This window comes from Toxoplasma gondii, chromosome X (assembly GCF_000006565.2).
Source record: "Toxoplasma gondii ME49 chromosome X, whole genome shotgun sequence".
In the NCBI taxonomy this organism is placed as follows: Eukaryota; Apicomplexa; class Conoidasida; order Eucoccidiorida; family Sarcocystidae; genus Toxoplasma; species Toxoplasma gondii.
This window is the reverse complement of record NC_031478.1, coordinates 7,087,692-7,115,311: the sequence shown is the minus strand read 5'-3', so window position 1 is coordinate 7,115,311 and position 27,620 is coordinate 7,087,692. Positions and strand designations below refer to the sequence as shown.

The following is a 27,620-nucleotide window of genomic DNA, read 5'->3' as shown; positions in this document are numbered from 1 at the left end:
GCCGAAGGCTTTTTCACGGAGACAAGCGAGTTTCAACGGCGGAGACGTATGTGCATGCATGCAGATGCGCTGTTCCGTGTAGACAGCGTTTTTTTTCGCGACAACGGCCCTTCAAACGGCGAGATCCAGGACGGCACGGCGCAAGAAACCGAAAAGAAGAAAGCGACGGTGAAATGCCAGCGCAGCCAAAACGCTCCGATGTTGCCAAGAGAAAGCTGGTGAGAGGAGAAAAGGAGAAGTCCGGAATCTGCGGTTCTGTCTCGTCCTGGAACGCCTGCCAGCTGCTCCGACCCCCAAAAAAGCGTGGTGTACAGACGCGCGAAAAGGTCCGATTTTCAACTTGTTTCTCGCGTCTCGGTGTCTCCGCCCTGCAATTGTTTCCGAGAAGCTTCTCTCCACTTTTTTTGCATTCTGCGTTTCAGTTGGGGCCATACACACCCCGGTTTTCTCTGTTCGCCTGCCTGCCAGCTGTCTCTCGCGCTCGCTAAACTCTTGAGACGAGCCTTTTGCGCCTTTCCTGTTTCGTTTCTGATTTTAAGATGGTCTCTCGTTCCAGCCGCCGTTTACGCACTCTCTAAAATACACGCTGGGCTCTGCAGACAGCCTCTCCCGGTCGAGGAGGGTGCACAGACAACCGCAAGAGGAGAGTCGGCTTCCGTTCGTCTCTCAGGTCGACCTTCCTCTCATTTAAAATGCTCATTTAAAATGCTCATTTAAAATGCACTTCCTCGTCTCTCTGCTGCTGCGGCTGGTGTGTCTCCGCAGGTGCTTCTGTGGTAGGCCTCAACTGTCGACCAGGCTCTCTCTTTTGTCCTTTTCCTTGTCTTTTTCCGCTTTCGCTCCTTTCCTTCCTTCGTTCCTTTCCCTGCTTCTTTCCTTTCTTTGAGGCCAGGAACTGACCGACGAAGGTCACCTGTCAAACCTCCGTTCCCTCAGGTGCTAAATCTGCTTGCCGCTGTTTTTTTCTGGTCTCCGTTTCTGAATTCTCAGTTTCTGCTCTCTTCTTCGCTTCCTCAGCTGTTGACTGGCAGAAGCCACTCGCTGTCTGACTTCCCTTCTCCTCCTTCCTTTCTCTCTTTTCCTCGCTTTCTTCTTCTATGCAACAGGATGCGGCGCCAGTCTTCTTCTTCTCAGCGTAGCCCTGCTGCCTCGGGCGTCTCCGCAGACATGTCGTCGTCGGGTGTTTCTCCTCCTTCTTCCTCTTCTGTTTCTTTCTCCTCCTCTGTTTCTTTCTCCTCCTCTGTCGCCTCTTCTTCCTCCGTCTCTTCTTCTTCGTTCTCTTCTTCCTCCGTCTCTCCTTCTTCGTTCTCTCCTTCTTCGTTCTCTTCTTCTTCGTTCTCTTCTTCTTCGTTCTCTTCTTCTTCGTTCTCTTCTTCTTCGTTCTCTACCTCTGCTTCTTCTTCCTCTGCCTCTTCTTCGTCCGTCCTCGGTGCCTCGACCTTCGCGTCTGCTTTCTCGGCGTCTGTTTCGTCTTCGCCGTCTTCTCTGCCCCATCGAAATGGTCGAAAAGTCGAAGGAAAGTCTTCTGCTGCTCCTGTGAAGCAGAGCTGCAGCACCTGCTGTCGCGCGCCGTTCCTCTACAGCTGCGACCTCGACGCGCTTCTCTCCGTCAACATCGGAGGCCTCTTGACAGTTCCTCGAGTCCCCTCGGCGGTCTGCGACAGGCAAAGCGTCTCCTCAGCCAGACGCGAAGCTCCTCGGGAGAAGCAGGCGAGCGAAAGACGAAGCGAAGCGGAGAACGCAACCGAGAGATCTGCATGCGCAGCAGAAGACGCAGACGCTCAGGGAGACGCCGCCGGTGTTCCAGGCGTCGCGGTACACGACCGAGAAGATCGAGGCACAGAACAAGGAGAGAATGATGCAGAAGGCCGAGCCGTCTTCTGGGGACGCGGAGGTGACGACCAAGGGCAACGAGGACCTCCGTTGTTCCCTGATCACGAGTTGGCTTCTCCTGACTTCGTTGAGGGAGTCAAGGAGGCTTCGCTGAACGCGAAAAAACTTTCGTCTCTGTACGGTGAAGAAGACGAAACAGATCGATTTGTGGTGTGTGTCTCTCTCTTTTCGCACGGCCAGCGCGTCTTCCATCCTGTCACCTGCCATCCGTCGCCCTGTCCTGCTTTCGCTTCTTGTTCTTCCGAAAAAGGCGAAGACGCTCCTCTGTCGCCTCCCAGTTCGTCTCTCCCCTCCATCAAAAGGTATCTTCGTCCCTGTCTGCATGCACTGATTGGCGGCTCCTGTCGTCGCTCTTCGTCTTTCTCTTCTTCTGTTTCGCCGGAGCTGTCGCGCTCGTTGGATGCGTCTCCTTCCTTTCTGCCTTTCCACGTCTCTCTGCGTCTGCCGATTCGTGTGAGCGCGTTGCCGCGAGATGCGTTCCTTCTCTGCGCTGTCCGGAAAAAAGAAGTTTTGCCCGAAACTGCAGACGACTGCCCTAGTTCCCTCTACGCTGTCGGCATCCTTCCTCTCTTCGACAGCGGCGGACATATGCGCCAGGGACGCGAGCTCCTCAAACTTGTTCGCGTTCTCTCCCCGCCTTCGTTGTCTTCCCTCTCTCCTTTTTCTCCTTCGTCTGAGAGTCCGACTCCTCGTTTCTTTGAACGAGACGAAGCGGCGCGGGAGGAGCTGCTGCGCCTCTTCGAGTCTGCCGTTCTCTCGCCTGCTTTGCTTCCATCTTCGCGATTTCTTTCGCAGAAGAAAGAACGCATTGCCTTCCAGGAAGGAGCGGGCGACGCGACCGACAGAGCAGGACGAGCCAGCCGGCATCCGCGAGAGCCTTTCGAGGCGTTTTCCGCGAAGGAAAGACGGATTTGTCGACCGCTTCAAGAGCAGGAACGAAGAGCGAGGAGTGCCGAACTCGCGGCAGCAGCCGTTGCCGGACGAAGCGGAGACACTGCACCTCACACCCGCCTCCCGAAGATGTCTGCCGAGACAGTGATGTCGCTGCTCCTGTCTCCTTCAGCCCCGTGGCTGGCGGCGCTGCTCAGCGAGGCTCCGGCGGAGACAGTGAGAAGTGGAAAGGGGACAGTCAGGCCGTGTGTGTGGAGTGGAGGATCCGCATCTCTCTCAGCCGCTGCGAGTCCCCAACGAGACGAGTTCCGAAGAAGAAAGAAGGAGTCGGGGTTTTCTTGCCGCGCAGAACTCCAGGCTAATCGCCGCGAGGTCGTCGCGCCCTTTGTGCCAGTCGAGGAGCAGCCGTCGTCGAGCTCTGACGAAGACAGATATCCCAGGAACGCGTTTGCTTTTTCGAGGTTCTCTTCCCCCTCGTCTCTGCTGCCTCTTGCGACCCACCCGATCGGCGACCTCCAGGCGGGAGACTCTAACCACGCTCTTCCGCTTCGATCTGAGCCTTCGCATCCCTCGCTCTCTGTCTTTGCGGAGCGACGCCTTTCGTCCTCGCCAAAGCGCGACGCGACAAGTCGAGCCAGGCCTGAGTCTCCGTCGTCTGCGGGCGCCGCCTTCGACGCGACAGCCGAGGAGATTCAAGGCGAGAGCACCTGTCGCGGGACGATCTTCGGAGATCTCCAACCTTCAGAGAAGCCGCGAAAAGAGCCTTCCTGCGCTGGGCAGGAACCCATGGGAGGAGGACATGGCGGTCGAGACGAGGAACAGTGGGTCTGGCAATGCGGAAGAGCAAGGCGCGCGTTGAGAGAAATGTATCATCGTCACATCGTGCTGGAACGCGAACTGTTTCGGTGCGCCAAGTCGCTTGACATGCTCGAGCGTGGAGCCTTTGCCAGCGGTGGCATGCGAGTTGACAGCGTCGCACAGGAGAATCTCCAGAGGTCTCTCTTTGAAATTCTCTCCCTTCTTCAGAACCACGGCGACTTTCTCGAGGCTCAGCGACGGGCGTCTCTCGCATGCAGACTTTGGGAGCGAAGCAACTTGCCGACTCCCCACGCAACAAAGAGGAGGCCTTGTCGCACCACCGCGAACTCTCAAGTCGAATCGGAGTTTCGGCCTTTTCCGCAGGCGTCGTTCGCCTCGTCTTCCTCTTCTGCTTCCTCTACCTCTTCTTCTCTCTCGAGCGCGTCTTCGTCCAGTCTCTTCTCTTCTCGTTCTCTCCGTCGTCCTCTCTCGTCGTCTTCCTCTTCCGGATCTCCGCCCATCGACGCTGACTGTCTTCCTTCACAGGTTGAGCCTCTGGCCTCCGAGATTTGGGAGGAGTCCGTCAGCGCTTCGCGCTCTTCTCCGCGAGCGCGGAGCGACGGTGTCTTCGAGCCTCTGCGCTTGCATGCAGAGACGACGGCGATGGCCGCCGTCGGGGCAGCAGGGTATCTCTACCTCGAGCTTCCGTTCTACAGTTTGCCAGCGCTGCATGGCGAGCCGCGGATTGTCTCCCATGCGTCGCATCTCCCGGTCGCCCCCGCGGCTGTGCTGCAGCAACAGTTGCATGCACAGGTCTCTCAGCAGATGCAGAAGCAGTCCAGTTCCTCCTCTCTGTCTGGAGAGCGGACAAAGTCAGGCGGTCTCGCAGGATCTGCGGGTCTCTTTGGCATCTCAAGAGAGGAGCAAGGAGACAACGGAGGAGTAGTAGGAGGGGGGGTGTCTCGGGGAGACGCATGCGCATGCATGCAACATCCTCTCGCTCCGGCCGTCCTTGCGAGAGCTCTTCAGCAACAGTTTCAGAGACACAGTGTCTCTCCGCCTAACGGAGACCATTCTGCGTCAACGTCAGCGCCTTCCTCGTCTTCAGCGTCTTGTGCACCTTCTCTAGGGTCTTCTGCTTCGTCGCCTTCTCTGCGTCCTCTTGGGGGATCAGGCTCGAGGACCGACAGACGCCCAGAGGCCGAGAGAGCAGAAGGGAGAGGACTCGAGAGGGAAAAGGAACTCGGAAGTGGAAACGAAGGAGAGAAAGGCGAGAAGCAGGACGCGACGAAGCGCGACAGGTCTGTCAACGAGGTCCTGCGCCCCGCGGCTTCTCATGAAGCCCCAACCGCTGTGTCTCAACTCAGTTTCAAATCTGGAAACGAGACTGGAGAGACAGCTCGACGCAGCGCTGCGGGATCTTCAACTGATTTTCGACCTCAAGAAGGACCTTCGCAAGCGAACTGGATGTCGACCTGCTGGGGTGTCTCCTCAGCTCTCACGCCTTTTTCTCTCGCTTCCTCTCTCCCTCAGCTGTCGTCTCCACCTCCTGGTCCGGCGAGAGCTGTCTTGCCGTCTCCTGCGGTCGGTTCTTCTTCCTCCGTCGGGGAAAGAAGGAACTCCCTTCTCGACAACAGAGGCGCAGAGTCTGCTGCTGCGCTTGACGACTCCTCGCGCTCCTTCCCCGCGGAGATGCCCGAAACGGAGACAGAGCAGTCTCTGCTGGGCCTCTCCGTCGGCGAGGCTCTTCTCGCTCTGCAAGCGAGGAATCGCGGAGGGCGAGAAGAGGAAGCGACGACGAACCGTGAAATGAGGAGAGAAGAACGAACGCATCAGACTGTGGAAGGCGAAAAAGAAAACAGACGACAGTTCCTGCTCGACTTCTCCTCATACGTTCCTCACCCTGCAGGTCTCCTCTCGCAGCCGACTGCTCTCGATCTGCTTGGTCATGCGTGTACGTGAAGCAAAAGGGGAGTCTCGCAAATCACACTGGAGATACTGCTTTGCTCTTCTTTCCGTTTCCTTTTTCGCATGCGGAGTTCGTTTCTCTTCTGCAGAGATGCAATTTCGTCGCCTCTACCGTTTCACCGTCGTCATCTTGTGAACACCGTCTGGGTGGGAACCCCCGTCGAGGAAATGCAAAAGGCAGAACAAATGCCGGATACGCTCTCAAGCAAAGATTCTCGCCTCTCTTGGTCACCTCGCATCTCGTTCCTCGTCTTACGACTTTCCTTTCTATTTGCCAATTTATTCATGAATTTATCTGCTTCTTGCTCCTTTCTCTACGGTTATGTATTCTTACATACATACCTATACATATATATATATATATATGTACATACATATATATCTTCCAGTGTTTTTTGAACTCAGCTCCCAGCTCTGTGTGTCTCTATCAGTCTCTATCTGTGCATGGTTTTCTATCTGCACCGTTCTGTTGCTCTCCCTGTCCTCCTCCCTATACCTCTGTCACTCTCTTTCTCGCTCCCCTTGTGTCGTTGAATCGCATTCTCAATGAAGAAAAGGTGGATTTCTGTCGATCCCTCTATTTGGATGTCACGGCGCCTTTCGCCTCCGTTTTTGGCATTTTGGTGTTTTTTTTCCATTTTTATAGTATTTGTGTATTTTTGGTTTCTTTTTTATATTTTCTTAGCGGCTGCAGGGGGGGCCTTGCGTCCCGAGGGCTCGGCTGTCGCGTTGCTCCGAGGTCTTCTGCAGTCGCCGCCTCACCCGCTGCGCCTCCACGAACGGCAGCTCCTCTGGACGTATCGGTGAGTTTAAACAAAAAGTCAAGCAAAACCAAATAAATGGGGAAAGTCAACAGAAAGACAAAGGGGAGGCAAACAGAGGGAAAGAAGACGAAGGACGAAGAACAGAAACAATGGGGAGACCGAAGGAGAAGATGGAAAAAATCGGACAGGCAAAAAAAAAGTAACAAAGAAGAAGTAGATCGAAGGCAAAGGGATTGCATAGACAGAACAGAGAAAAACAGATGTGAGACAAAGGGGATACCAGCAGACAAAAGACAGGAACGCAAAGGAGAATCAACAACAGAAATAAATGAAAAGGAGACCAAGTTTGCAAGACCACAGAGGCTTTCTGCATGCGTCTTTTAAGGCCAGTTAAAGCGTACGCATAGGCAGGGAGACAGACAACGAGAGGGAGGAAACGATTGAGAAGCGAGGGAAAGAGAAATGAGGAAAATGCAGCCACCCAGAGATCGGATGTCTCGCTGCTGTTCTCTGTTCGGGCCATTCTCAATATCCACTTCAATAGCAACACACAAGCACCCATCTGAGCAGACAGATAATTAAATAGATACATAAAGCCATGTTCATGTTCATACGCATATAGCCTTGCTTTATCGTCTCACGTCTCCCCAGCCGTGAAAGAGGAAGAAGGCCGCCAGTTCATGATACTCTTCCTCCATCTATCCACCTACTTCTATCTGCCTTCATGCGTATATGTATATATGCATATATATATACATATATATGTTTAGAAATATATATGTTTACATATATATATATATATATATATTTAAATGCGTCTGTATCGTTTTTTAGCCTAGGAATCCGGACTCAATCGAAGGAAAAGGGAGGTCCCCTCTGAAAGCATTTGCAGGTTTTCCTCTCTTGTTTTTCTTCTTCAGGAACTCGGCGATTCGCCAGCCGGGGTGTCTCGGGAAGCTTCTGCAGCTCGTGGACTTCCCTTCACCCTCTTCGCGGGTGCCATGGGCGTCTGCGTCTCCGTCGTTGCCCTCTTCCTCTCAGTCGATAACTGCCGGCGAAGTTGCTGAGGAAATTGTCGCACTTGCAGAGCGATGGCCAGAGGCTCCTCTCGCTGCCGAGAGAGAGAGGAAGGGAGAAGACTTCCTCTCCAGACGGAGCAGAGACTCCCGCAAAGAAGAGGAAGAGAACGGCAAAGAGCCAGCGGAGCGGGGAGAAGAGAGCGGAGTCAGAGACGCCAAAGACGAGGCGAGAGAAGAAGAGAGAGCAACGAGGCGATGCAAAGAGGAGAGGGAAAAAGGAGAAAGGAGAGGAGAGGACAGACATCTAAAACGAAAAGCGTCTCTTGGGGTGGAGAACGATCAATTGAGGGAATTTGAAATTGCCGCAGAAGCGTTCGAAATCATTTCAACAAGCTGGGGCAAGGGTGCCTGGTGTGGAGTGGAACGCGCAGCTCAGGTCGTCAGAGCCGCGGCCGTCAGAGCTCTCGAAAGGATTCCAGACGAAATTCTCGAGCTTTTCCTCATGCAACTCGTCCAAGCAATGAGGTAAAAAAACAAAGTCGAAAGACGCTTGACACATACAGAGAAAGAAACGAGGTTACATATATATATATATATATATTTGTCTTTGTAGGTGAATACAAAAAAATATATACAGGTATATTTTAGACAAACGATTTATTTATTTATATATATATATAGACGTATCTTAAAAGTTAAGAAATCAAAGATGAAATCAGTTAGTCATATATATATATATATATATATATTCTTGAATCGAGATCTCCATCGCTGTGGAGACGTGTGCAAACATAGTTTTTGAAATGTATATGCGGACGTATGCACTTGTAGATTTAGGCTCTTGGTTGGTACATGCAATCATATATATATATATATATATAACTATATATATATATATATATGTATGTATGTATTCGTGTATCCTGGAAAGTAAGATGTTAGTTTGAAACTTACATATTTAAATATAGGACCGCACGGAAATGTGCACAGATAGTAGATTTGAATGTAGGCGATGCGTGTGACTTTTTGAGAGAGTTGTTTGTCTTTTTCTGAAAGCAGATGGGGTGGACTTTTCAGAACACTCGCTGAACCGTAACATAGAGAGAAAGGTCGTATGTTTTTCGAGGACGTGAGCCATTACACTGCATGCGCGCCCTGGAAAAAAGTCGTTCAATGAGGCAACGAAGCATGCGTTCGTTGGAGGAGCGCCAGACTCTGAGCCCCTACCAGCAAGCTGCCGTTTGTTCTTGTTCACATTGGCTTCCGTCTGCGTTCCCTTCTTCGCCATCTGTCTGTTCTTTCCTTCGTCACCTTCTTCTTTACCATCTCTCGCTTCGTCTTCAGGTTTTTTTTCTTTTTTTTTCATTCCGCGTTTTCGTGGTGGTTTCCTTCTCTTTTTCACTGCCACATCTCGCTGCGTCGCATTGACACGGTTTTCTCCTTCATTTTCACCTGGTTCTTCTTCGTTTTGCGTCTGTTTCTTTTCCGCGTTCATCTCGCGTTCTCTAGTTGTTTCGCCTGTCTCCTTCCTCTGTTAGGTCCGAGCCACTGCCTTTGGACGCGTTGCTGCTCCCCGCGACGTCTGCGCCACAGGCAAAGTCGGCTGCTTTTTCCTTGGCCGCTCCAGCCGTCGCAAGTGTCTCTTCGACTTCTGCCTTGCCCCCCGCAGGGGCGTTGGCGCCTCTGCCTGTCGATTCTCAAAAAAGTCGCGGACAGTCTGTGCAGAAGAACGAGGAACTGTCTCTGGAGAAAGGAGAGCTGAGAGCGAGGCAAGACGACGTTGCGAGGCGACCTGCGGCAGTGCCGTTAAACGCCTCTGCGCCGCTTTCTTTCGCGAGCGGACGGCAGGCAGGACCTGCTAGCACACCCTTGACGAACTTCCTCATTCGCCGGTGCCTGCGGAACGCGGGACTCGCGGTGAAGCTCTTCTGGTTGCTCCAGTGCGAGAAAGAAGACCCTGACAACGGCCATATTTTTGTCCGTGCAGAGCAACGCTTCTTCGACGCGCTTCACAAAAATGCTGCGCGAAAAGGGCGAAAGGAAAAAACAGTCCCTGCTGCGGCGCCTCCCCCCTCTTCGTCCTCCTCGTCTTCTCGCGCTTCTTCTTCCTCGTCTTTCGCTCCTTCGCACCCTTCAGCGCCTGCGTCGCGCGCCAGGCTCAGCGAGACACACGGCGACGAAGCCACCGGCGCAGGAGGCTCGGAGGGGGGAAGGCTCATGACAGAGGGTGGGGGAGGGAAATCCGCGAGAGAGAAGGACTCAGACAAACGTGAGGAAGGAGACAAGATCCACGAAGACAGAGGAGACGAAGAAGAAGGGAGAGCTCGAGACACAGAGGAGGGAGAAGGACGTGGAGGACCGGAAAAGGCGAAGGCCGAGACGCATGCATCAGATAAGGACGAGGGAGAGTGCCAGCCGCAAAAAGGGGAAGAAGACGAAGATTCTCGAAGGAAGAAGAGATCAGGCGATGGGAGCAGAGGGCCGAGTCGATCGGCGCTTTTGGCTGCGGAAATCCTGGAAATTCTGGAGCTCCAAGTGAGTCAAAGTCAACAAATCAACCGAACCAATAAGACCGACCTGACATCGGGTCCCACAAGATACATGTTTTTTTTACATGTTGTTCCAATGCCTCGGCAATTCCTCGCTTGTTCTTTGACACTTCACAGAGAAGACGGACGTTGGAGCCCATTGGGATCTCTTTGTCGCCCCGGCTTGGACCACTGTGAAGCTGTGGATCACTCATACGTTTTCTAGCAGATCTCGATGACTCACTCGGACGCAAGCTTTTTTGTTTCCTCACCAGACATACGACAGAGATGGCCTTCTCCTGTGTCTCTCTGTCGAGAGGCGCTCCTGGCCTGCAAGAGGATTCACAGGTTTTTTTATGTTTTTCTAATTGTTGAGACAAAAGGGAGAAAGTCTGTGTGACATGTCTGAGGTAGACGAAGTCTGCGAAGCACAGCGCTCGACAGGACAGTTTTCGCGAGAGCTGGCTTTCCAGCGCAAAACGGTTTGCCACTGCGCAGCAGCCGCACGAGTCTGGGTGTCCATTTTCCTGCAATTTCTCACATTTTCAGAATGCGTTTTCAGGATTCTCCAGAGGCGACGCCACCCGCTGTTTCACGTGCTATCGCCACTGCATGAGATGTTCCCCCTCGCTGCGAGTCTTTCTCTGTTTCTCAAACTGCCTTTCTGCGAGTCGACAATCTCAAAACCAGTTTCTGCTTGCATCTTCATGCAGGTGCAGCTGCGAAACCATCTGATGGCGTTGAATGGGCAGATTCGTGACAAGCGAGAAAGAGCAGAGAGGAAAACCGAGCACCTCCGGGAGCTTCTCGAAGTGAGTTCTTTCGTCTCGTGGTATTTTCGACCTTCTGCCTTCTTTCGCTTCTCCGGTCATTCACCGCCTTCTCCACCTCTCGTTGATTCAAACGCGGAGACAACTGCGCTTCCGCCCCGCTCTCCTCTTTTCTGCCTTGTTCTCCTTTCACGTCGTGGTCTCCTTTATTTTCTCGTTTTTCTCCGACGTCTTCGTGGTCCTCTTTTGCGTCGCGTCTGCTTTTTATGGACTGCACTTCTCGGCTGTTTTGTGTTTTCAGTCCACGCCTTTGTGCCCAGGGTTAATCTGCTTCTCTGCTTCGACGACGCCTGCGTCTCTTCTTCCGGCCCCGCCTGCGTCTTCGTCCTCTCCTCTTCCTCTGTCTCAGGTTGAGCCGTCTGCCTCTGCGTCTTCTGCCTCTTCTGCTTCTTCTGCTTCTCCCAATCTTTCTTCGGTTCGTGTAGACTTCTCTCCTTCGGCCTTTCCTTCGCTGACGTTCGAGCAAATCGAGGAAGAAGAGCTTCAGGCTGAGGCTCTGTCGAAGAGTCGACGGGGAGACGAGCAGGCAAAGACGGAGACTGTCGACGAGAGGGAACGCGACGTCTCAGCGCCTGTCTCCTCCAGCTGCGACGGTTCTTCTCTCGCTCTTCCTTCCGGAGATATCGAGGCCGACGCACATTCGTCACGGTCCCAAGCAGACCCTCTCCTCGATCACCCAGACACCTCCAGACAACCATCTTCTTCCCGTTCATTCTGTGCTTCTTCTTCCTCCGCGTCTTCTTCTTCTTCCGCGTCTTCTTCTTCTTCCGCGTCTTCTTCTTCTTCTTCCGCGTCTTCTTCTTCCTCTGCTTCTGTGGAAACGCATGCACTGAGGTTCGTGCGAGGTTCGCGGGCCTTGTGGCCTGGGGTGCCTCTGCCGGTGGACGTGGATTTGAGGCTGGTCGGCGTGGAGATCGCCGAGTGTTGGGTGGTGAGAAGCAGCCTGTACCCTCTCGTGCTTTCCTGCTGGGTCCTGTCGCTGCGCAACCGCTCGCGGAGAGGCGAACGCCGACGCCGGGAACTTCGCGGCCCGAGAGCGGCGGAGAAGCCAGAAGTGGAAGAGAGACCGCGCCGTCGTCAGCCAGACAACCCACCTCACGCCGTGGAGCGAGACGCGCACTGGCCGAGAACGAGAGAACAAGAAAACGAAGAAACGCAGGAGGGAGAACAACTAAGAGAAGGAGAAGGAGGAAGAGAACAAGACGGAGACGAGGAGGTGAAGGTGCCTGTGAGAGAAGGGGGGAGAAAAGGAGATCTGGAGAGAGAGGAGAGAAGCGCCGAGGAGAGCGGGGCCTTCTCTGCGTTGGGAGTCCCAGACGAGACGGACGCGCAGGCAAGATGCACGCATGCAGGGGCGACGCAAAGAAGAGAAAAGGAAATCGCAGCAGGAGAAGACGAAGAAGAAGCGCAGCTTCATCCCAGCGCCCGTACATGCCCAAAGGCTGTGCCCGGTGACCCGCCGCGACAGGGTCCAGAGGTGTCGACGAGGAGAGGCGAGGAAGGAGAGGAGAAAAGCGAAGATCAGAACGCGTCGGAGAGCAGAGCAGATACGAAGGAAGAGAAGAAAGGGAACGAAGAGAGGGGAGAAACCGGAAGCGGCAAGGCGCCTGGTTCCAGGGAAGGTGGGCGCTTTAGCGTTCGCAACGCCTGTACCGGCGAGGTGCAGAAGAAGTTGTTTCTGTACAAAGTTGGAGATGATTTGAGACAAGACATGCTCGTCCTGGGCGTCATTCGCCTCGTCGACTGCCTCCTCAAACAGTATGGCGTGGATCTGAAGTTTACGCCCTACCGAGTGAGTTTCGCAGGCTTTCCAGCGCTGGAGGTCTGAGCCTCTGAGGGGGAGCCCCAAGCCAAGGGTGGCGCCCAGACAGTGGACCGCGGAAAACGGTTTTCCACGAGCGATCTGCCTCGCAGAGAATGCACGCGCAAAATGCGAGCAGAGGGGGTGAACGGAGAGGCCGAGACGAATGAGGCGAGAGCGAAGAGGAGGATGTGGAGAGGAGGATGGGCACTGCGACACTCTGAGATGTTTTCTCCCAAGTCGGAAGGCTCCTTTTTACGCGTGGAGGTCCGATTCCTGCGTTTGTATCTTCTGTGTTTTCTTCTCTCTGTTTTCTCTCTGGTTGTTTCTCCCATGGCTTTTTTGTCAATGGTGTCTCGCAGGGAGGTTTCGCTCTTTCTTGTTTGTTTCAAGCTGTTGTCTCCGCGCGGTGTCTTCGCTTTTATCGCGGTGTGTTTTGAATTTCGTTGAGGCTTTACACATATTCTCGAGTTGAGTTTCGCCTCTGCAGGTCGTGGCAATGTCGACCGAGGACGGCCTCATCGAGTTCCTCCACGGCGCCGAGTCGCTCAGCTCGATCAAGAAAAAACACAAAACTCTCATCAATTATTTCACCCACGTCCACCCCGACCCCGACAGCCCGTGCGGTGAGAGGCCGCGTAGCAGCGAGGCCCCGAATATATAAACGGAACATCGAGACACCGGACCCAGCCTCTCACATATATATATATATATATAAACATATATTCACATATGTATATATATATATATGTATATATATGTTTGTGTACGAGTTTCTCTCGGAGGCCGAGGCTTCTTCAGCTGTTGAGGAAGAGGAACGGCGAAACCGAAACGCGGGAGGAAAGTGCGTAGCAGCGCAGAGAGTGTCTCTCCAAATAGGGAGAAAACAGGACGGGAGGTCGTGCCATGTTGTCTCTCTTTTTCAGTTCTCCTTTCCCTCTTCTAAGTTCTAAGTGTGTGCCTATCTTCATTTTTTATGGAGGTTCGCGTCTGTGTATCTGTCTGGGACTCTACATGCATAAAGGTATGCACTCATGTGTAGGGATTCTTCTCTCTCTTCTTCTCTCCTCTCTCTTCTCTGTCTTCTTCTCTTCTCTCCTCTCTCTTTTCTCTCTTCTCTGTCTTCTTCTCTTCTCTCCTCTCTCTTTTTGTTGATGTCTATACATAAGTGAACTTGCGTTTTCTGCGGCGATGCGTCTGTCCATCGCAGTGGCTCTGCTGTAGACAGATCTGTGCTGAATGTGCTCGTGTGTGAGTTTGTTGTTCTGTGCGTGAGGAGTGTGGAGAGCTGAAAATCCTGTGTGACAGTCGCTCTCTTTCCGCTTTGGCGCAGGCTTTTCCGAAAAAGTCTGGAGCAATTTCATTCGGAGTTGCGCCGGGTCCTGCCTCGTCACTTTCCTCTTGGGAATAGGAGACAGACACCTCGACAACATTCTCGTCGGCCTCGACGGGCGCCTCTGCCATATCGATTTCGGTTTCATTCTTGGCGAAGGTCCGTTTCCTCCGTCTCTCCTTCATCCCCCAATCACACTTGCACGAGTCGACCAGCGCATGCATATACGTACATACACATATTAATACATACATATATATATATATACAATATATATATATATATATATATATATACAATATATATATATATATATATGTGAGTGCATTTGCTTGCATTGGCACACTCGTGAAGAGACGCATATTTATTTATCTATATATATATATATATATATTAAATATATAAAAATATGTATTATATATATATTATATATAAATGTGTTTTAAAATGGAAGGGCTTTCAACGAAGCATGGAGACGGGAGAAGAGTGGAGAGGTCCTGAAGTGCGCACACTGTTTTTCGTGCCGTTTTCGTTTGGGCTTCTTTCGGGACTTTGACCGCGTTTGCTTGCGCATGCGCCCGCTTTGCTTCTCGACAGATCCGAAACCGTTTCCGCCTCCAATGAAGATATGCAGCGAAATGCTGGAGGTGATGGGTGGGATTGGGGGCGAAGGGTACACGCTCTTTGTGGCACAGTGTTGCCAAGCGTACAAAATTCTTCGCTTTCATGCACAGCTGCTTTGCGTGCTCTTGGATCTCATGGTCGACTCTGGAATCAAGGACATCAAAAAAAATCTGGTCTCCTCCACGGCCTATCCCGCCGAGCTCGCCGCCCACGTCGCGCCCCACCCCGCAAGTGGCTCCGCGCCCCCCCAGCCCGGCCCCGCTGTCTCCGCGGGTGTCTCCGTCGCGGGCCCCTTGGGCTCCAACTTGGGCTCCGGCGCGCCGGCGGGCCTGCCGAAGGGGCCTGTGCGAGGGGCCGAGGCGGGTGTCTCCGTCGCGGGCCCGGGTTTGTTCTGCGGAGACAGGTCGCCTCAGCTGTCGGGGTCTGGGGCCTTCTTCTCGGACTCAGGCCTCCTGAGCTTCCCGGCAGCGACTGCCTCCTTCGAGTCCGAACCGTCTCCAGGGGGCGGCTCCGCACCCACGCACGACGACCTGGAGCCCAGAGGCGCCGGGGCCGCCGCCCCACAGGGCGCCGGGTCTGCGCAGGAGGCCGCGCCTGGACGCAGCAGGCGAAGAGTGGTTTGCGTGGCTTTGGAAAAAGTGAAGGAGAAACTGAGACTGGATTTAGGAGACGAAGATGCAGAGCGATTTCTTGTCGGAGTCATCAACAGCAGTGCACGCGCCCTCTTCCCTGCAGTCGTCGATAAACTCCACGAATGGGCTCTCTACTGGAGATGAGGAAACGTGACGGAAAACGAAACTGAACAATCTTCTAGCCTCAGTAATTATGTCGGAGTGAATACTTCAAGTGGTACACGCGTGCATGGAAATGCTCAAAAACATATTTTTATATAATATATATATATATATATGCAGAGAGGAGAGTCGGTGCGTCAGAGGAATTGTGTGTTGGTGAACTTTTCAAAGGGGATCTTTTTTTTCAGGGACAGCGGAGGAGAAGGCATGCAGTTTGTTGTGCGATGTTCAGTGCGTCGTCTGTCCGGCATCGGGGACTGTATCCGCAGGTGTCTGTGAACCTTGTTCGTGACTAAGACGCGTTTGCGGCTTTTTCCAGGGAGCGCTGAAGTCCCGCGAAGGTTGTTCCTCGGGCAAAAGGGCCTTTTTCAGCGAGACAGGGAGCCAACGTTTTTTAAGTTCTTGCAGCAGCGCCTCAGGAGCGCGTGGCAAACCGCCGAAGGAATTCAGGAGCTTGAAACCATCAAGTGAGTTCCAAAAGACGAACGCTGTTTCCCCCACGCAAACGAAGACTGCACCTGCCTTTTTCGTACCAGGCAAACGAGGTCGGTCGAAAAAACACTGACGGCTCAAAATTCGACTCGACGGGGAGACTGAACGTTTTTGCCGCTGTGTCAGGAAGACGAGGACTCACAAAGCACGAAGCAGTTCCTTCGACTCGGAAAGAAACAAGGGCAACGGCAACAAGGTGGCTGCTTCCTTTCTAGACTTCCTTCAGTCGAGGAAAAAGCGTCGACAGTCGATCCAACAGATGCAGCTTTCGAAACGAAACGCTTCCAAGCAACTGAGGCTCGACTCCATTTTCGCCCACTTGAGCCGGCGGGGGAATGCCTCTGGGTTCTATCGACTTCCGGTTCTAGGAATTCTGCGTCACCGAAGAGTCGTGACTCGTCGCCCCCTCGCGAGCCTCCCAGTTTCTCCGCGTTCTTCAGCGAAGGCAGACAGAAGGGAGAGCCGCAAACGAACGCGAGGCGCCACAGAAACGCGATACGTCACGTCAGGCGCGAAGGCGACAAAGGCGTTGAGAAGAATGGGCAAAGGACACAGGTTCCTCTGAACGCCTTCGAGGCCCCTCAGCGGCGAACGCGCTCCTCGTTTGTGCACACTCGAGAAAAAGAAGGAAGGAGAAGCTCGAGCCGCGTTCCAGAGAAGTCACTCCTCCACGTGATCCAGAAGACACCGACAGCCGCGACATTCGACAGAAGAAAACGCGCCAGTGGAGACAGAGGACGGCAGAAGGGCGGACGAAGAAGAGGAAAGAAAAAACAAGAGAAAAAGAGAGGCGACGCACAGACCACGGGAGAGCAGACAAGAAAGGGAAATCGAGAGGACTGCGCAGACAAAAAAAAGAGCTGGAAAAAACAAAGGCAACGGGCGAACACCCAGAAAGGCTGGTTGCTCAAAAGACGTTGCACACGGAAGACAGCAAGAGAGAAGGAAAGATGGAAAAAGTGAAAAAGAGGAAGAACGAGAAAGCCAAAGGACGTTCAGAACATGAGCTGAGAAGATGGATTCCTTCCTGAACTTCTCTATCTCTTCTCCAGCACTCCTACTGCCACTCTCGTCTTCTTCCTTGGCGCCCCTCGGCGGTCTTCGTCGTTTCTCTCCTTCTTCTCGCTCTTTCCTCACGCTTCTTCTCGCTCTTTCCTCACGCTTCTTCTCCTTCTCCCTCTCTTTCTCCCACAACCGTTCCTTCTGCACCGGCGACGGCGTCGGTAAGAGGCAGGAAGACCTCGCAGCGTTGATTCGCCGCCTTGCCTCCGGCCAACTCGCTCAGTTCCGGGAGCTCAGGATGCAAGTCCTTGATGCTGACGAAGTCGTCCATCATGCCTTCGCGTCTGCTGGCCCGCGGAAGCAGCGCAGAGGCCAAGTCTCTCTGCAGATTCCGGAGGGTCTGCGAGCCGACCGCGGCATCTTGCGAGTCGCGTAGAAAGTCGGCAGCGCCTTCGGGGAGTTGGTCGATCATCGCCTCCACCGGATCCACCACCTGAACATGAGCGCAGGGCCGCAGTTGCGTTTGCACTCATCTGTAAAAGTCAACCGTTTCGATCAATGTTTTCGCACTGCCTCGACCACAGTTAAATATGCAGAGTATGCAAGTGCACTGACCTCTCTGCATTTAGACACAGAAAGAAGCAGAGAGACTAGGGTACGCGCGCAAACCCAGACACAGACACACAAAAGCAAACAACACAAAAAGGCGCAGTTTGATATTCAAATTCAAAGCCAAGTGGACGGGAAGAGAGGTTGGCAGTTACGAATTTACAGAACTCCGATCGAGGAACCGGCCTAGATGCGTTACATGGATACCTGGTGTAGTATACCTATCCCCTCCCCCCCCTATACGGTTGCTCTGCGCCCTCCTCAATCCCATATCGACAGTTTGCATGCATGTAGATGCCCCGCCGTAGACACACATGTAGATACAGGCAGGTTGGTGGAGAGACCCAAAAAAGAGTGAGACGCTGATAAATCGACAGCAACCAACCACGCCCCGTCAAACAAGACCATATGTTCCTCTCATTCCTTCGAGACGACCTCGCTGCCTCGTCGCCAGTTCACTTTCCGCCTCGAGCTGTTTCTCTTCTTTTCTCTGGGTCCTTTCTGTTCCCGTCGACCCTCTCTGTTTCCTCACATGTTTCGCGGGTCCGTCGACAGTTCGTTTCGACCTTCGTCTGCCTGCGCCTTCGGCCTTCTGCCAGGCCTCGTAGGTCGGAACGTCATCGGGCGGCGCCGCTTTCTGCAGATTCACGCGTGCATGCAGCAGAAACATCTCCCACAAAGGCGGCGAGAAGGGATCGCCGGAGGCTCTCTGGCGCTTCTCTTGGTGAATCTTCAACATCCACGCAATTGGGTCCATGAAGGGGACGTTCAAGTCCAGGAGCTGCAGCAGTCGCAGCCGCGCCTCGGGGTGTATGTCCACCGCCGCCTCGACCCTGGCGCGCGACACGGGGCGATGCTTCCGAGTCAGAAGTTCCTTTCGCTTCGTCAGAAGCGGAAGCGCGGAGACGTCCGCCGCTTGGAGGCGCTCCTTCTCTCGAATCAAAGTCCGCAGAGGCTGAACAGGGAAACGCGAGCACAGCGACAGCGTGGGCGAAGGCTTCGCGGAGAAACGAGCGTCGAGACAAAGCGTCTGAAGCACCTGACGGGGCTCCTGTTTCACCGGACAGAAACAATGACGCGCGCAGTCTTGTCGCGTCCAGAGAAACGCGTGAATAAAGAGACACTACACAGAGAGGCTATTTACTTATTTGTTCTGTATACCTTCATGTCGTCTCAACAACATATACATACATATATATATATATATATATATATATAGATATATAGATATAGCTGTATGCAAAGATTTATAGTTGATTGGTGTGGTTTTTACATGACATATATATATATATATATATATGGCTGTTTCGTACAATACTACCTCTATATAAATGTATTTGTGTCAATTTTATGTAAAATATCTAGGATACATTTACAGTACAACCACGCTTTCTCCCGGTTCCCGATCTCCCTCGTTTCGAGTCTCTTTGCTCTCGCCAGTTTCTCCCGCTCTTCGAGCGTCCGCGGACCTCTGTGAGGTCGAGGCGCCGCAGCACGGCGCATCGGTCCTGGATGTCCTCCACGAATTGCTTCACGAACTTTGGAGTCAGGCGAGATTTCCTCTCGTCCAAAAGCCAGTCTGAGCAAAGAAAGGAAGCCGCCACCCGCATGCAGCAAACAGGAAAGGGTGAATAAAAAAAAGTAAAGACACGCAGTAACAAATCTGCGCTTGTCTCGAGCGAACGTACGAACCGGAGGGTTGCGCCCCTCCCTGCAGAGACGTCACGCGCCAGAGCTGACATCTAGAACGAACCATGAAAATGCACTGTACATGCACCAAAACAGAAATACGTACACATATATGCATACATATATACGCATATATATATATACATATACATATATATATATATATATATATATATATATATGGAGACATATATATAATGAATCCCCATCCCCACAGAAAGGGAAATCTCTAGGTGTACATACAGCAGAGGAATTGTGCCCCTGCTGTTGAAAAGGCACTGAGGGTGTGGAGTGAAAAAAAAAACGGCGCACACTGACAGCCACATTTTTCCTGTTCTTGAATTCAGAGTTTCCTCTCGCTTTCCGGTGTTCCGCGCTTCCGCCTTTCTGCGTTACTCTCTCGCTCTCCAGCCCTCCTCTCCCCTTCGATGCATTCTTCTCCCCCCGATTCGTCTTTTGCTTGCGGCTCTTACGGGTGATGTCCTCGAGTGCGTCTCCGTGTCGATCTACGAAGACGATGTTGTGCATGCGTTCGAGAGCAGTTTCTTCCTTGGCATACTCGCGGGCAAGGAGAAGTTTCTTGTACTGGTAGTAGCCGAGGATGTTCTGGAGCTCGGCTTCGCGCGCGGCCTCGCCTCGTTCCTCCCACCAAGGAAACCCCGCAGTCTGTCGCTGCCGCAAACTCTGTCTGTGAGCTCTGTGCCACCGCTCGAGCGCATGCTTGCCCTCTGCGCCGTACGGCTTGTACAGCGCGAGTGTGTCGGCGAGGTGCTCGCGCTCTTGCTCCTCCATGAACCGGTGGAACTTCTCGACCTCTGCACGCAGGTGATTCGGCGGCTGGTGGAAAAACAGCATGTACGCCACCTCCGCAGGGATCGGCGGGTGCGCCGACATCACCACTATCCACGGCGGACGCCACGGAGTGCTCGGCAGAGGAAGGAAAGGCAAAGAAGAAGAAGACAAAGAAGAAGAAGAAGAAGACAAAGAAGAAGCAGAAGAAGAAGAAGCAGAAGGCAGAGTGGAAGAGGGAGAAGAAGAAGAGTTGAAGAGGTAGTTGGCCGTTTCTAGAACAGCCTGGGTGCCGACCTTCGCGAGGGCGCCAGCAGCGGGGCAGCGCGGCGGGCCTCGAATCGGAGGCAGGAAGGCAGTCAGCGAAGAAGTTGCAGGAAAATCCAGATCGAGCGGAAACTTCTGGACGCAGGAGAAGTATAGATCGATCGACGATGGCGGCGCCTTGCCTGAAAAAGAGAGAACGAAACAGAGAGACATGTCGGCGCAGGGCTCAGTCACCGCATGCTCGGCGACTTCCTCCCACCGTACAGGTGCATTGAGACAAATACGAAAACGGATGCAAGAATGGATTCTTGACTGTGGTTGAACATGTAGATATATATATATATACATCGAGGAACTATGTAGATACGCGAGTAAACGCATGCACAAAAACGAATCTGTATGTGTTTCTATAGTCATCTTTTGTAACAGAAGTTCAGAATCTGCGACATGTTCTTGACGGTACCGAGTGAGCAACCTTTGAGGTGCATGTGAACACTCGAACAAAGGCACTATATATCGGCGGCTGCATGCAAGACGAACGCCAGCGAAAACCTTCGCTTGGGCTGCCAGAGATCAGCGATTCGACGCGTACTCTCGAGTTCGTCGTTGCGGCCTGTCTTTTCATCTTCTGCAAACCTAAATCCTTCCCAAGGCTTGTTCCCTCGCATCGTGAGGCCGTAGGTGAAGGTGTTGCGGTGTATGTACACCTTCTCACGGTGGCGGACCCATTCAAGGATGTGACCGAATTCCTCTATGGGGAGGAGCGCGACGAGTGTATCTTTCCCCTTTCCCTCCTGCTCTCTCGTATGCGATTCGCCATCTTCTCCATTCGAGTTTCTCTTCGTTTCCTCGCCCTCTCCTTCGTCGGTCCCCGTCTCCCCTTTCGCGCGTTCCCTCTTGGCAACGTCCACCTCAACCAGCAGAAAGTCGTTCAAAATTCCAATGATGCGGGAGCGATGGGGCTGGCGCGACGGAGGCTTCAAGGGCGGAATCCAGTCTTGCTCGGGTGTCTGTACACCGGAGCTTGAAACGCCGCGGTCCCTCTCGGGTGTCTGTACACCCGAATCCGCAGATCCGCCTGCTGAATCGGCGTCTCTGGCACCGCCCTCGGGTGCGTTTTCTCGCGAACGCGTTTCGCTCGACCTCTCTTCACTCTGAGTCTTCCGGATTTCCTCGAGAAGCGCTTTCTTCTCCTGCAGCAGGGACGAAGGTCCGCGGCGTCTCTTCGCATCCAGCGTCTCCGAGGGGTGAGGATGGAGGCGTGGAGAAGTCAGGTGTGCTGGCAAGTACGACGTCACCTCCAACGGCGACAGCCGCGGCAGCGCCCAAGCGATGTCTTGGTGGATTCTGGCGAGCAAAGCAGAAAGTGAGAGACGCAAATCCTGGATTCAAAGGAAGAAAGACGCGACGGATCCGAACTCCTTCCTGCCTCGCAGGGGAAACATCCCCAATTTCTGACGCTCTCCGAAAAACAACCCCCTCCTGCCCTTGAACGGAAGCGAGCTGAAACGCCTTCCTTCCTCACTCATTCATGACCTCATTCACGTGGTAGGTAAAAGTAGATACATGCATACATGTATGCATGCGAATATCTTCATCAAATGTATATATATATATATATATACATTTGTAGATTTATACAGGAATATATACGCACATACAGTTGTAGGTACATATAGGTGTATACATATATAGAGAGACTGACACGGATATAAACGGATGTCCACTAATAGATATAAAGTAGATCGATAGACTGTGCGTCGAATCGGACTGTCAGTTGAATCTCAACCGCTGGGATGCGGCGCATGGATGTCCCGTGTGTGTTTCCAAGCCTCCTGGGAACCTGTTTTTTCCAGAGGAAATATCCTCGAAATCAGTCTGGAGTCTGCCTCACAGTTTCTCCAGGCCGGCTTTGAGTCTTTCTCCCGTAACGTTCTTTCTGCCGTTCTCTCCTAGTCGCCTCTCCGCTTCCGCCTTGACTTGTCGCCAGTTTTCCAGTTCTTCTTTTGCCTCTGCGGGCGGCCATCCAAAAGCTATGCGGAGGGAAATTCCCCTCTTCTTTCCTTTCTTTCCTCCCCCACTCCCGAACCGCAGGTTCTCCTCTTCTCTCTTCTCTTCTTCTTGTTCGCCTCGTCCTGTTCTTTCATCTCCGTCTTTCTTTCCTTCTGTCTCCTCTGTGTTCTCGTCTCGTGTCTCTTTTTTGGCTCTTTCTCCAGGTGTCTCTTCACCTTCCGCATACGCGTTTCTCCCCTCTCCGTTTCCCCGTCTCTCTTCTGTTTCCGTTTCTCGCAGCGCCGCGGGGTGCTCGGCGACGAAGCTCCGTCCATCTGGAACTTCAGCTCGCGCGACGCGGACTCGCAAGTGATCTCCAGGCCTCAGCAACTGCCAGCGCTTCGCCTGCACATGCTCTGGCGACAGTTGCTCGCTGTCTGAGGTGTACATCCACGTGAAGGGCAGGCTCGGCCCTACGCTGGTGCTTGCCTGGCTAGTCAGGCGCAGCGGATGACGCACGAAGGCAAAGGGACTCTTCTTCTTCGGTTCGAGAGCAGATTCGGCGTCGGTTGGAGAAGCAGAAAACGACCGAAGAGGGTGGTAGTCCTCTCGCCGAAGCTGGACCTGAGTGGGCAGAAACTGAGAAGCTGCATGCGGCAGCAGCAGCCTGAGAGACGCCGCTCGGCTGTCCACCGTCAACACAGAAGCTGAAACACCACAGAGACAGAACACTAAAATATCACTTCCAGAAGTCTGACGTCTTCACTTCCTTCCACGGACTTCGTTCCGAAACGTTCTGAACTTTTCACGGAGAGTCGACGCCAGAACCATCCACGCGCGAACGACACAGACTCCGAAAACGAGGAGGCACAATCGTCCAGTGGCCCTCTGAATACACAGAGAAACGACGCATGTCCGATTTCATGTATTTGACTTCTTTCAGTCGACGGGGGTGCAGGCGGCTTTCCCGGCTCAATGCGGAGTGCTTGAACGAGACATGGCTCTTCTCGAGAAGTTGGGGAAGACAACACTCACGAGCAGGTGGACACGGAGAACTCGGAAACGCGATTACGTACAGATGTCTGTGCATGCGAGGCGCAGGACAGAAACGAGACGAGAAACGGCTACCCGAAATCGTTTTTCCCCAATCGACAACTTAAGCCACACTCAAACGGCGAACTCTGCCAGCAGTAGGGGAAACGTCTGTGTTACCCTCGAAGAAAAAAACAACACAGTCGGAAAACGCGCGCGAGTCGGGCTGCTGAATCGTCCAGATTCACAGACAAGAAAAGCCAGGAAGGCGATACAGTCGAAGAGCGAGAACAAGCGACCGGCTCACATCCGTAAAGCGCTTTTTGGAGGCGTCAAACCTCCGAATCGAAGAGATCATGTGAGGAGTGCCGTCACTCTTGGTATGGACAGCGAACAGAGCGCCTCAGGATCGAATCTCCGAGTAAAAACACTGCTGAAGAGCGACCTTCCAGAAAGAGAGCCTTGAGCAGCTAGGAAGACCCCACAAAGCAAACGCAGAGATGCACTGAGGCTCTCAAACGCATTCGAACGCAAGAGAAGATGACTGCCGCCGCGGAAATTGGCCTCCACAGTTCGACACACAGGAAAAGAAAACGCGCCTCTGTCGCCGCGTGGAGTTGGCTAGAATCCGCGGAGACACTGGTGAGAGACATGTGTGGGGAGAAGCCGCTTGTGGGAAGACACGGTGTACCGAACGGAAGACCGAGCTGTTCCTTACCATCGATTTCGACATTCTCAGCGACAAGCCACTCAAGCAACTCGACGCACTCCTCCATGGTGGGGCGGCTGTCTTTGCTTTCCTTGCTTTCCTTGCTTTCCTCTCCTTTGTCTCCTTTCTCGTCTGCTCCACCTTTGCCTCTTGCCTCTTTCTCGCTTCTGAAGCTCTCTCTCTTGCGGCCTCCTCTCTCTGCCTCTGTCGCCTTCTCCCCGAGAACTCTGCGTCGCGGATCTCCTCTCCTCTGACTGCCGGACGTCGAACATGCCTCTGCACTTTGCTCCACAGGAGACGCCGCGGCTAAAGAAGAAGGAGAAGAAGAGGGAACAGCCGACTGAGGAGATGGAGAGGGAACAGCGCGATAACTAAGCGGGGAGAGAGAAGACGACGGAGACAAACGGGGAGGAGGACGCATTGAAGAAGGCCGGCGCCGCGGGTGGCTTGCAGACTCGGCGAAAAGAGGAGGCTTCGTCGCACTCTCAGGGAGTCCCTTTTTCGCGGGCGCTGTCCGGCGGCCGTCGGGCCGAGAGGACTTTCTTCGCGCGTCTTCGAAGGCCTTTCGGCCTTGAGAGGCGCGGACATCTGCCTCTGAGAGGTCCTGTGCAGAGCGCGGAAACAGAGACAGTCGCGCGGTGGTGAGAGTTGCAAGCAGTCAACGACTCTCGGCTCGGTGCCAGCGCCGAATGGGAGAAGGACGAAGCTCAGAGGCGACCACCGACTGCGGGTGTCACACCTGGAACCGAGAGCAGCAAAACGCGCTGAGCACAGTGTCACAGCCGAGAGTTGCGGCAAAGACAACTTGAAGAGAGGTGAAACGTCCACTTCAGAGAGAGTGCGATACGAACTCTAGCGCCATTCTCAGACAAACTCAGATGACAGCCGGGCAGGAACGTTAGCTCTCGACAAGGTTACAGGAAAGCGAAGGTCGCGATCTTTCTTCAGACCCTCACGCAAGAGAGCGAAGTCAAGGCGGCTGTCTTCAGGTGGCGGCCAGAACAGGAAACAAAGAACGCAAAGAAAACAGACACATAGGGCGCAGAGATCAAGGACAGAAGCAGTGAGCTGCTTTTCTGTGATGTTTTAGCTGCGGTGTCTCAGGGTCTTGCTGCTTCTCTGATCGAAGCAGAGAAGCCGGGTGCGCATTTTCTTTTTTTCGGTCACTGTTCAAAGAAGTCCTCTTGTTCATGAGCGGCAGCGCCACCTGAAGAGCTTCCTCTACTAAAGGTACGAAAACAGATACACCTCAAGCGACACACCATCTAAGACGCTGTTTTTCGTTTGACAAAGCAAGCAAAGAAAAACGGACGTCTCCGTCACAGTCGGCCCTTACCGGTGAGATTCCGAGTGCTGCAACGACTTGAGAAGAGACCGGACGAGAAGAAGAAGGAGGAGGAGGAGGAGGGAAACGCAGATCGTCGCCGTCGTCCTCCACGTCCCCCGACGTAGGCGCCAGCCTCAACGAAGACCCCCATGATGTTTTCTCCTTTCCCCTTGGACGCCTTGACCAGCGAGAGGAAGACCGGAGATAAAGGGAGGACAAAGGAACGAAAGAGAAAGAAGAGAAAGAAGTTGAAGACAAAGGAGGAGACGCAGTGGGAGACAAGGGAGAGGACGCAGTCGAAGGCGTGGAAGAGGCAGAAGAGGAGGAGAAGGGCAACGCGAAGATGTGTGACGATTTGAAAGCGCTGGAGCTGGAGTGAGGAGACGTTGGAACAGACGGAGAAGAAGGCAAAGAGACGGTGAGAGACTGGAAAGTCAGGGAGGGTGACGAAAAGGTTTTTCTCAAGGGAACGGGGAAACGGAGGCTGCCCCTGCGAGAAGAGCAGAAATCGTTCCCCAGACGTTCATCCCCAAATGAAGAGTGATCTCGAACCGGCTGCCGAGACGAGAAATCCGAATAAGCAGCAGCACTCCGAGACGCGCTCCCATCGACGCTCCTTCTCGGGTGTATGGACACCAGAGGTCCCCCCCAGGAAGGCGCTCTGGACAGCAGGCTGGCCGCCGCGCCGCGGCCGATGAGAATCAGCGAAACACCGAAAGTGAAGACGAAGAAGAACCAAGCAGAAAGCAAAGAGGAAAAGAACTGTCTCCAGCGGTGTCGGCGACTGAGAGGCGGAGCTGGCACCACCGAACTCGCGCAGAGAACGCGAATTCTTCCTCGAGGGTGCATCTTTACAGTCCGGCGAGTCCCGGCTTCAGAGCAGCGTCTGTCAGTTCATGAAACGAAACCTTGTCCTCTCAGACACACGCGCATATGTGGGTTTACCTCCGCACCATCCACGCATTCTTTTCTCAGAGGAGATTTTCCTTGTCATTTTTGTAAAGACTCGAGACGCCGCAGCCGGAGTTCAGAGGAAAAATTTGTGCGGGAAGAGCCCCAAAGAAATCTACGCAATCGAAAGTGCCTGCCATGCTCAGTCAAGCAAAGCGTCTCAGTCTGGAGCGGCCCCGGTAAACTGAGAAATCGTTTCCGGCTTCGGTGTGGCTGCGAGAGAGGGTGCGTGAAGCAGGGCAACTCTCGGGGAGAAAGAGCTGAACAACTTGCACAACAAGCTGAAAGAAGGAGGAAAGAGTCGACAGTTCAGGACCGAAGAGAAGTCCGGCCTCAGGAAAAGCGAAGGTCCACACGCAGGCGGCGGGCGTGAGATGGAGACGCTGACGGACAAAGAGAGAGGCAAAAGAACAACTGCAAATCCGACTTACCTCGACATTGCCTGCCAGGCAGCAGACGGCTTCATGCTGCCATGCCGCTTGGCTTTGGAGGAAAGTCGAAGGGTCTTCACTTTGCCGGAGACAAGACAGTGTAAAGACAACCAGACGCAAAACAAGCTGCGTGCATGCGCTCTCCGCTCGGAGCGAATGCGTTTTTACGCCTGGTGGTCTGCTAAGAACACTTTCACCTGGAGGTTTCTGTCCAGCAGGACGATAAATACATCTCGGAAGGCTGGCAATTAGCTCTGTTTTCTTTGATAGGAGTCACACAACTCTGAATGGCGCATCAGCCGCCTGGCGAAGAAGACGCGTCTCTCCAGGGCATGCAAAACGTGATGTTTCTGCCGTGGAAAGAGCGGGAATTCCTCAACACCACAAGTAAAACAGAGATTAATTAGGCTCGGGAGCGACTTCCAGTTTTCCCCGTGTAAATAAATCACCATCTATTCCCTTTCAAAGAACTGCTCATGCCCCCCACTGCACTAGGTCAACATACAGGTAGTTGTGTGTAGTATCCCACACTCGAGAGCGGCGATCTTCTACACGTAATAGATGTATAAATATTTATATATGTATCTAAGTATGTTTATGTGTTACGTGGATTCCTGTCGCCGCCTGTGTGGGCAGCAGCGATAGATGTGAAGGTGACCATCTCGCCTTCCAAAAGTCAGTGGACAAAGAGGGGACCTAGAAGCCCGCATTTGTTTTCATACAGACGAGTCGAGTCCGAGAAAGCGTGGACTCTCGGAAGAAGCGCTGTGTTCTACCGCTAGAATGGAAGTCTCGCATACCTTTTGCCGACGTATGCACGTTTTGCTCGTCCCAAGACTCGTGGAAAGCCCGATGAATCACCACAGAATGCATTTAAATCATTCTTCAAAGCTTCTGAAGTACGTGTGGCTTGGTAGAATTCGACAGGTGCTGCGATTGCTGTCTTGGGGTGGCTGCGGGTGTATATATGTGTATTTTGCCGTTTTGTTGCAATGGCATTTGTGCTTCGAAAACGGGCGCTCTTTGTAGAGTGTGTAATCCCTCCCAATTGCGTGTAATCGTGTCGTGAAAGTTGGTGTTAAAGAAA

At 53.3% G+C, this 27,620-nt stretch overlaps 2 protein-coding genes across 2 annotated transcripts; one reads left to right on the top strand and one right to left on the bottom strand.

The window, feature by feature from the left end:
• Nucleotides 1-162: 162 nt before the first annotated feature.
• Nucleotides 163-15,596, top strand: TGME49_215700 (phosphatidylinositol 3- and 4-kinase). Its single transcript, XM_018779699.1, has 9 exons — nt 163-5,536; nt 6,236-6,353; nt 7,235-7,858; nt 8,872-9,868; nt 10,575-10,673; nt 10,933-12,483; nt 12,983-13,118; nt 13,826-13,984; nt 14,423-15,596. The coding sequence occupies exons 1-9, from the start codon at nt 1,108-1,110 to the stop codon at nt 15,223-15,225; spliced, it is 8,916 nt and encodes a 2,971-aa protein (XP_018635684.1). The 5' UTR covers nt 163-1,107; the 3' UTR covers nt 15,226-15,596.
• TGME49_215690 (hypothetical protein) lies at nt 15,384-26,488 on the bottom strand. The gene is made up of 8 exons (XM_018779698.1): nt 25,161-26,488; nt 23,834-24,428; nt 21,986-22,790; nt 20,684-21,438; nt 19,509-20,273; nt 18,816-18,925; nt 17,879-18,301; nt 15,384-17,230 (listed from the first exon to the last, which is right to left on the bottom strand). The coding sequence occupies exons 1-8, from the start codon at nt 25,998-26,000 to the stop codon at nt 16,892-16,894; spliced, it is 4,632 nt and encodes a 1,543-aa protein (XP_018635685.1). The 5' UTR covers nt 26,001-26,488; the 3' UTR covers nt 15,384-16,891.
• Nucleotides 26,489-27,620: the final 1,132 nt, after the last annotated feature.

Coding starts and splice junctions, on each gene's coding strand:
- TGME49_215700 (XM_018779699.1), top strand. CDS start 1,108: ATGCGGCGCCAGTCTTCTTCTTCTCAGCGTAGCCCTGCTGCCTCGGGC. Junction 9,869..10,574: donor TGGAAATTCTGGAGCTCCAA/GTGAGTCAAAGT, acceptor ATCTTCATGCAG/GTGCAGCTGCGAAACCATCT. Junction 12,484..12,982: donor TGAAGTTTACGCCCTACCGA/GTGAGTTTCGCA, acceptor TCGCCTCTGCAG/GTCGTGGCAATGTCGACCGA.
- TGME49_215690 (XM_018779698.1), bottom strand. CDS start 26,000: ATGCACCCTCGAGGAAGAATTCGCGTTCTCTGCGCGAGTTCGGTGGTG. Junction 20,274..20,683: donor CCGCAACGACGAACTCGAGA/GTACGCGTCGAA, acceptor TCTCTTTTTCAG/GCAAGGCGCCGCCATCGTCG. Junction 18,302..18,815: donor GGCGCCTCGACCTCACAGAG/GTCCGCGGACGC, acceptor TTCCCTGTTCAG/CCTCTGCGGACTTTGATTCG.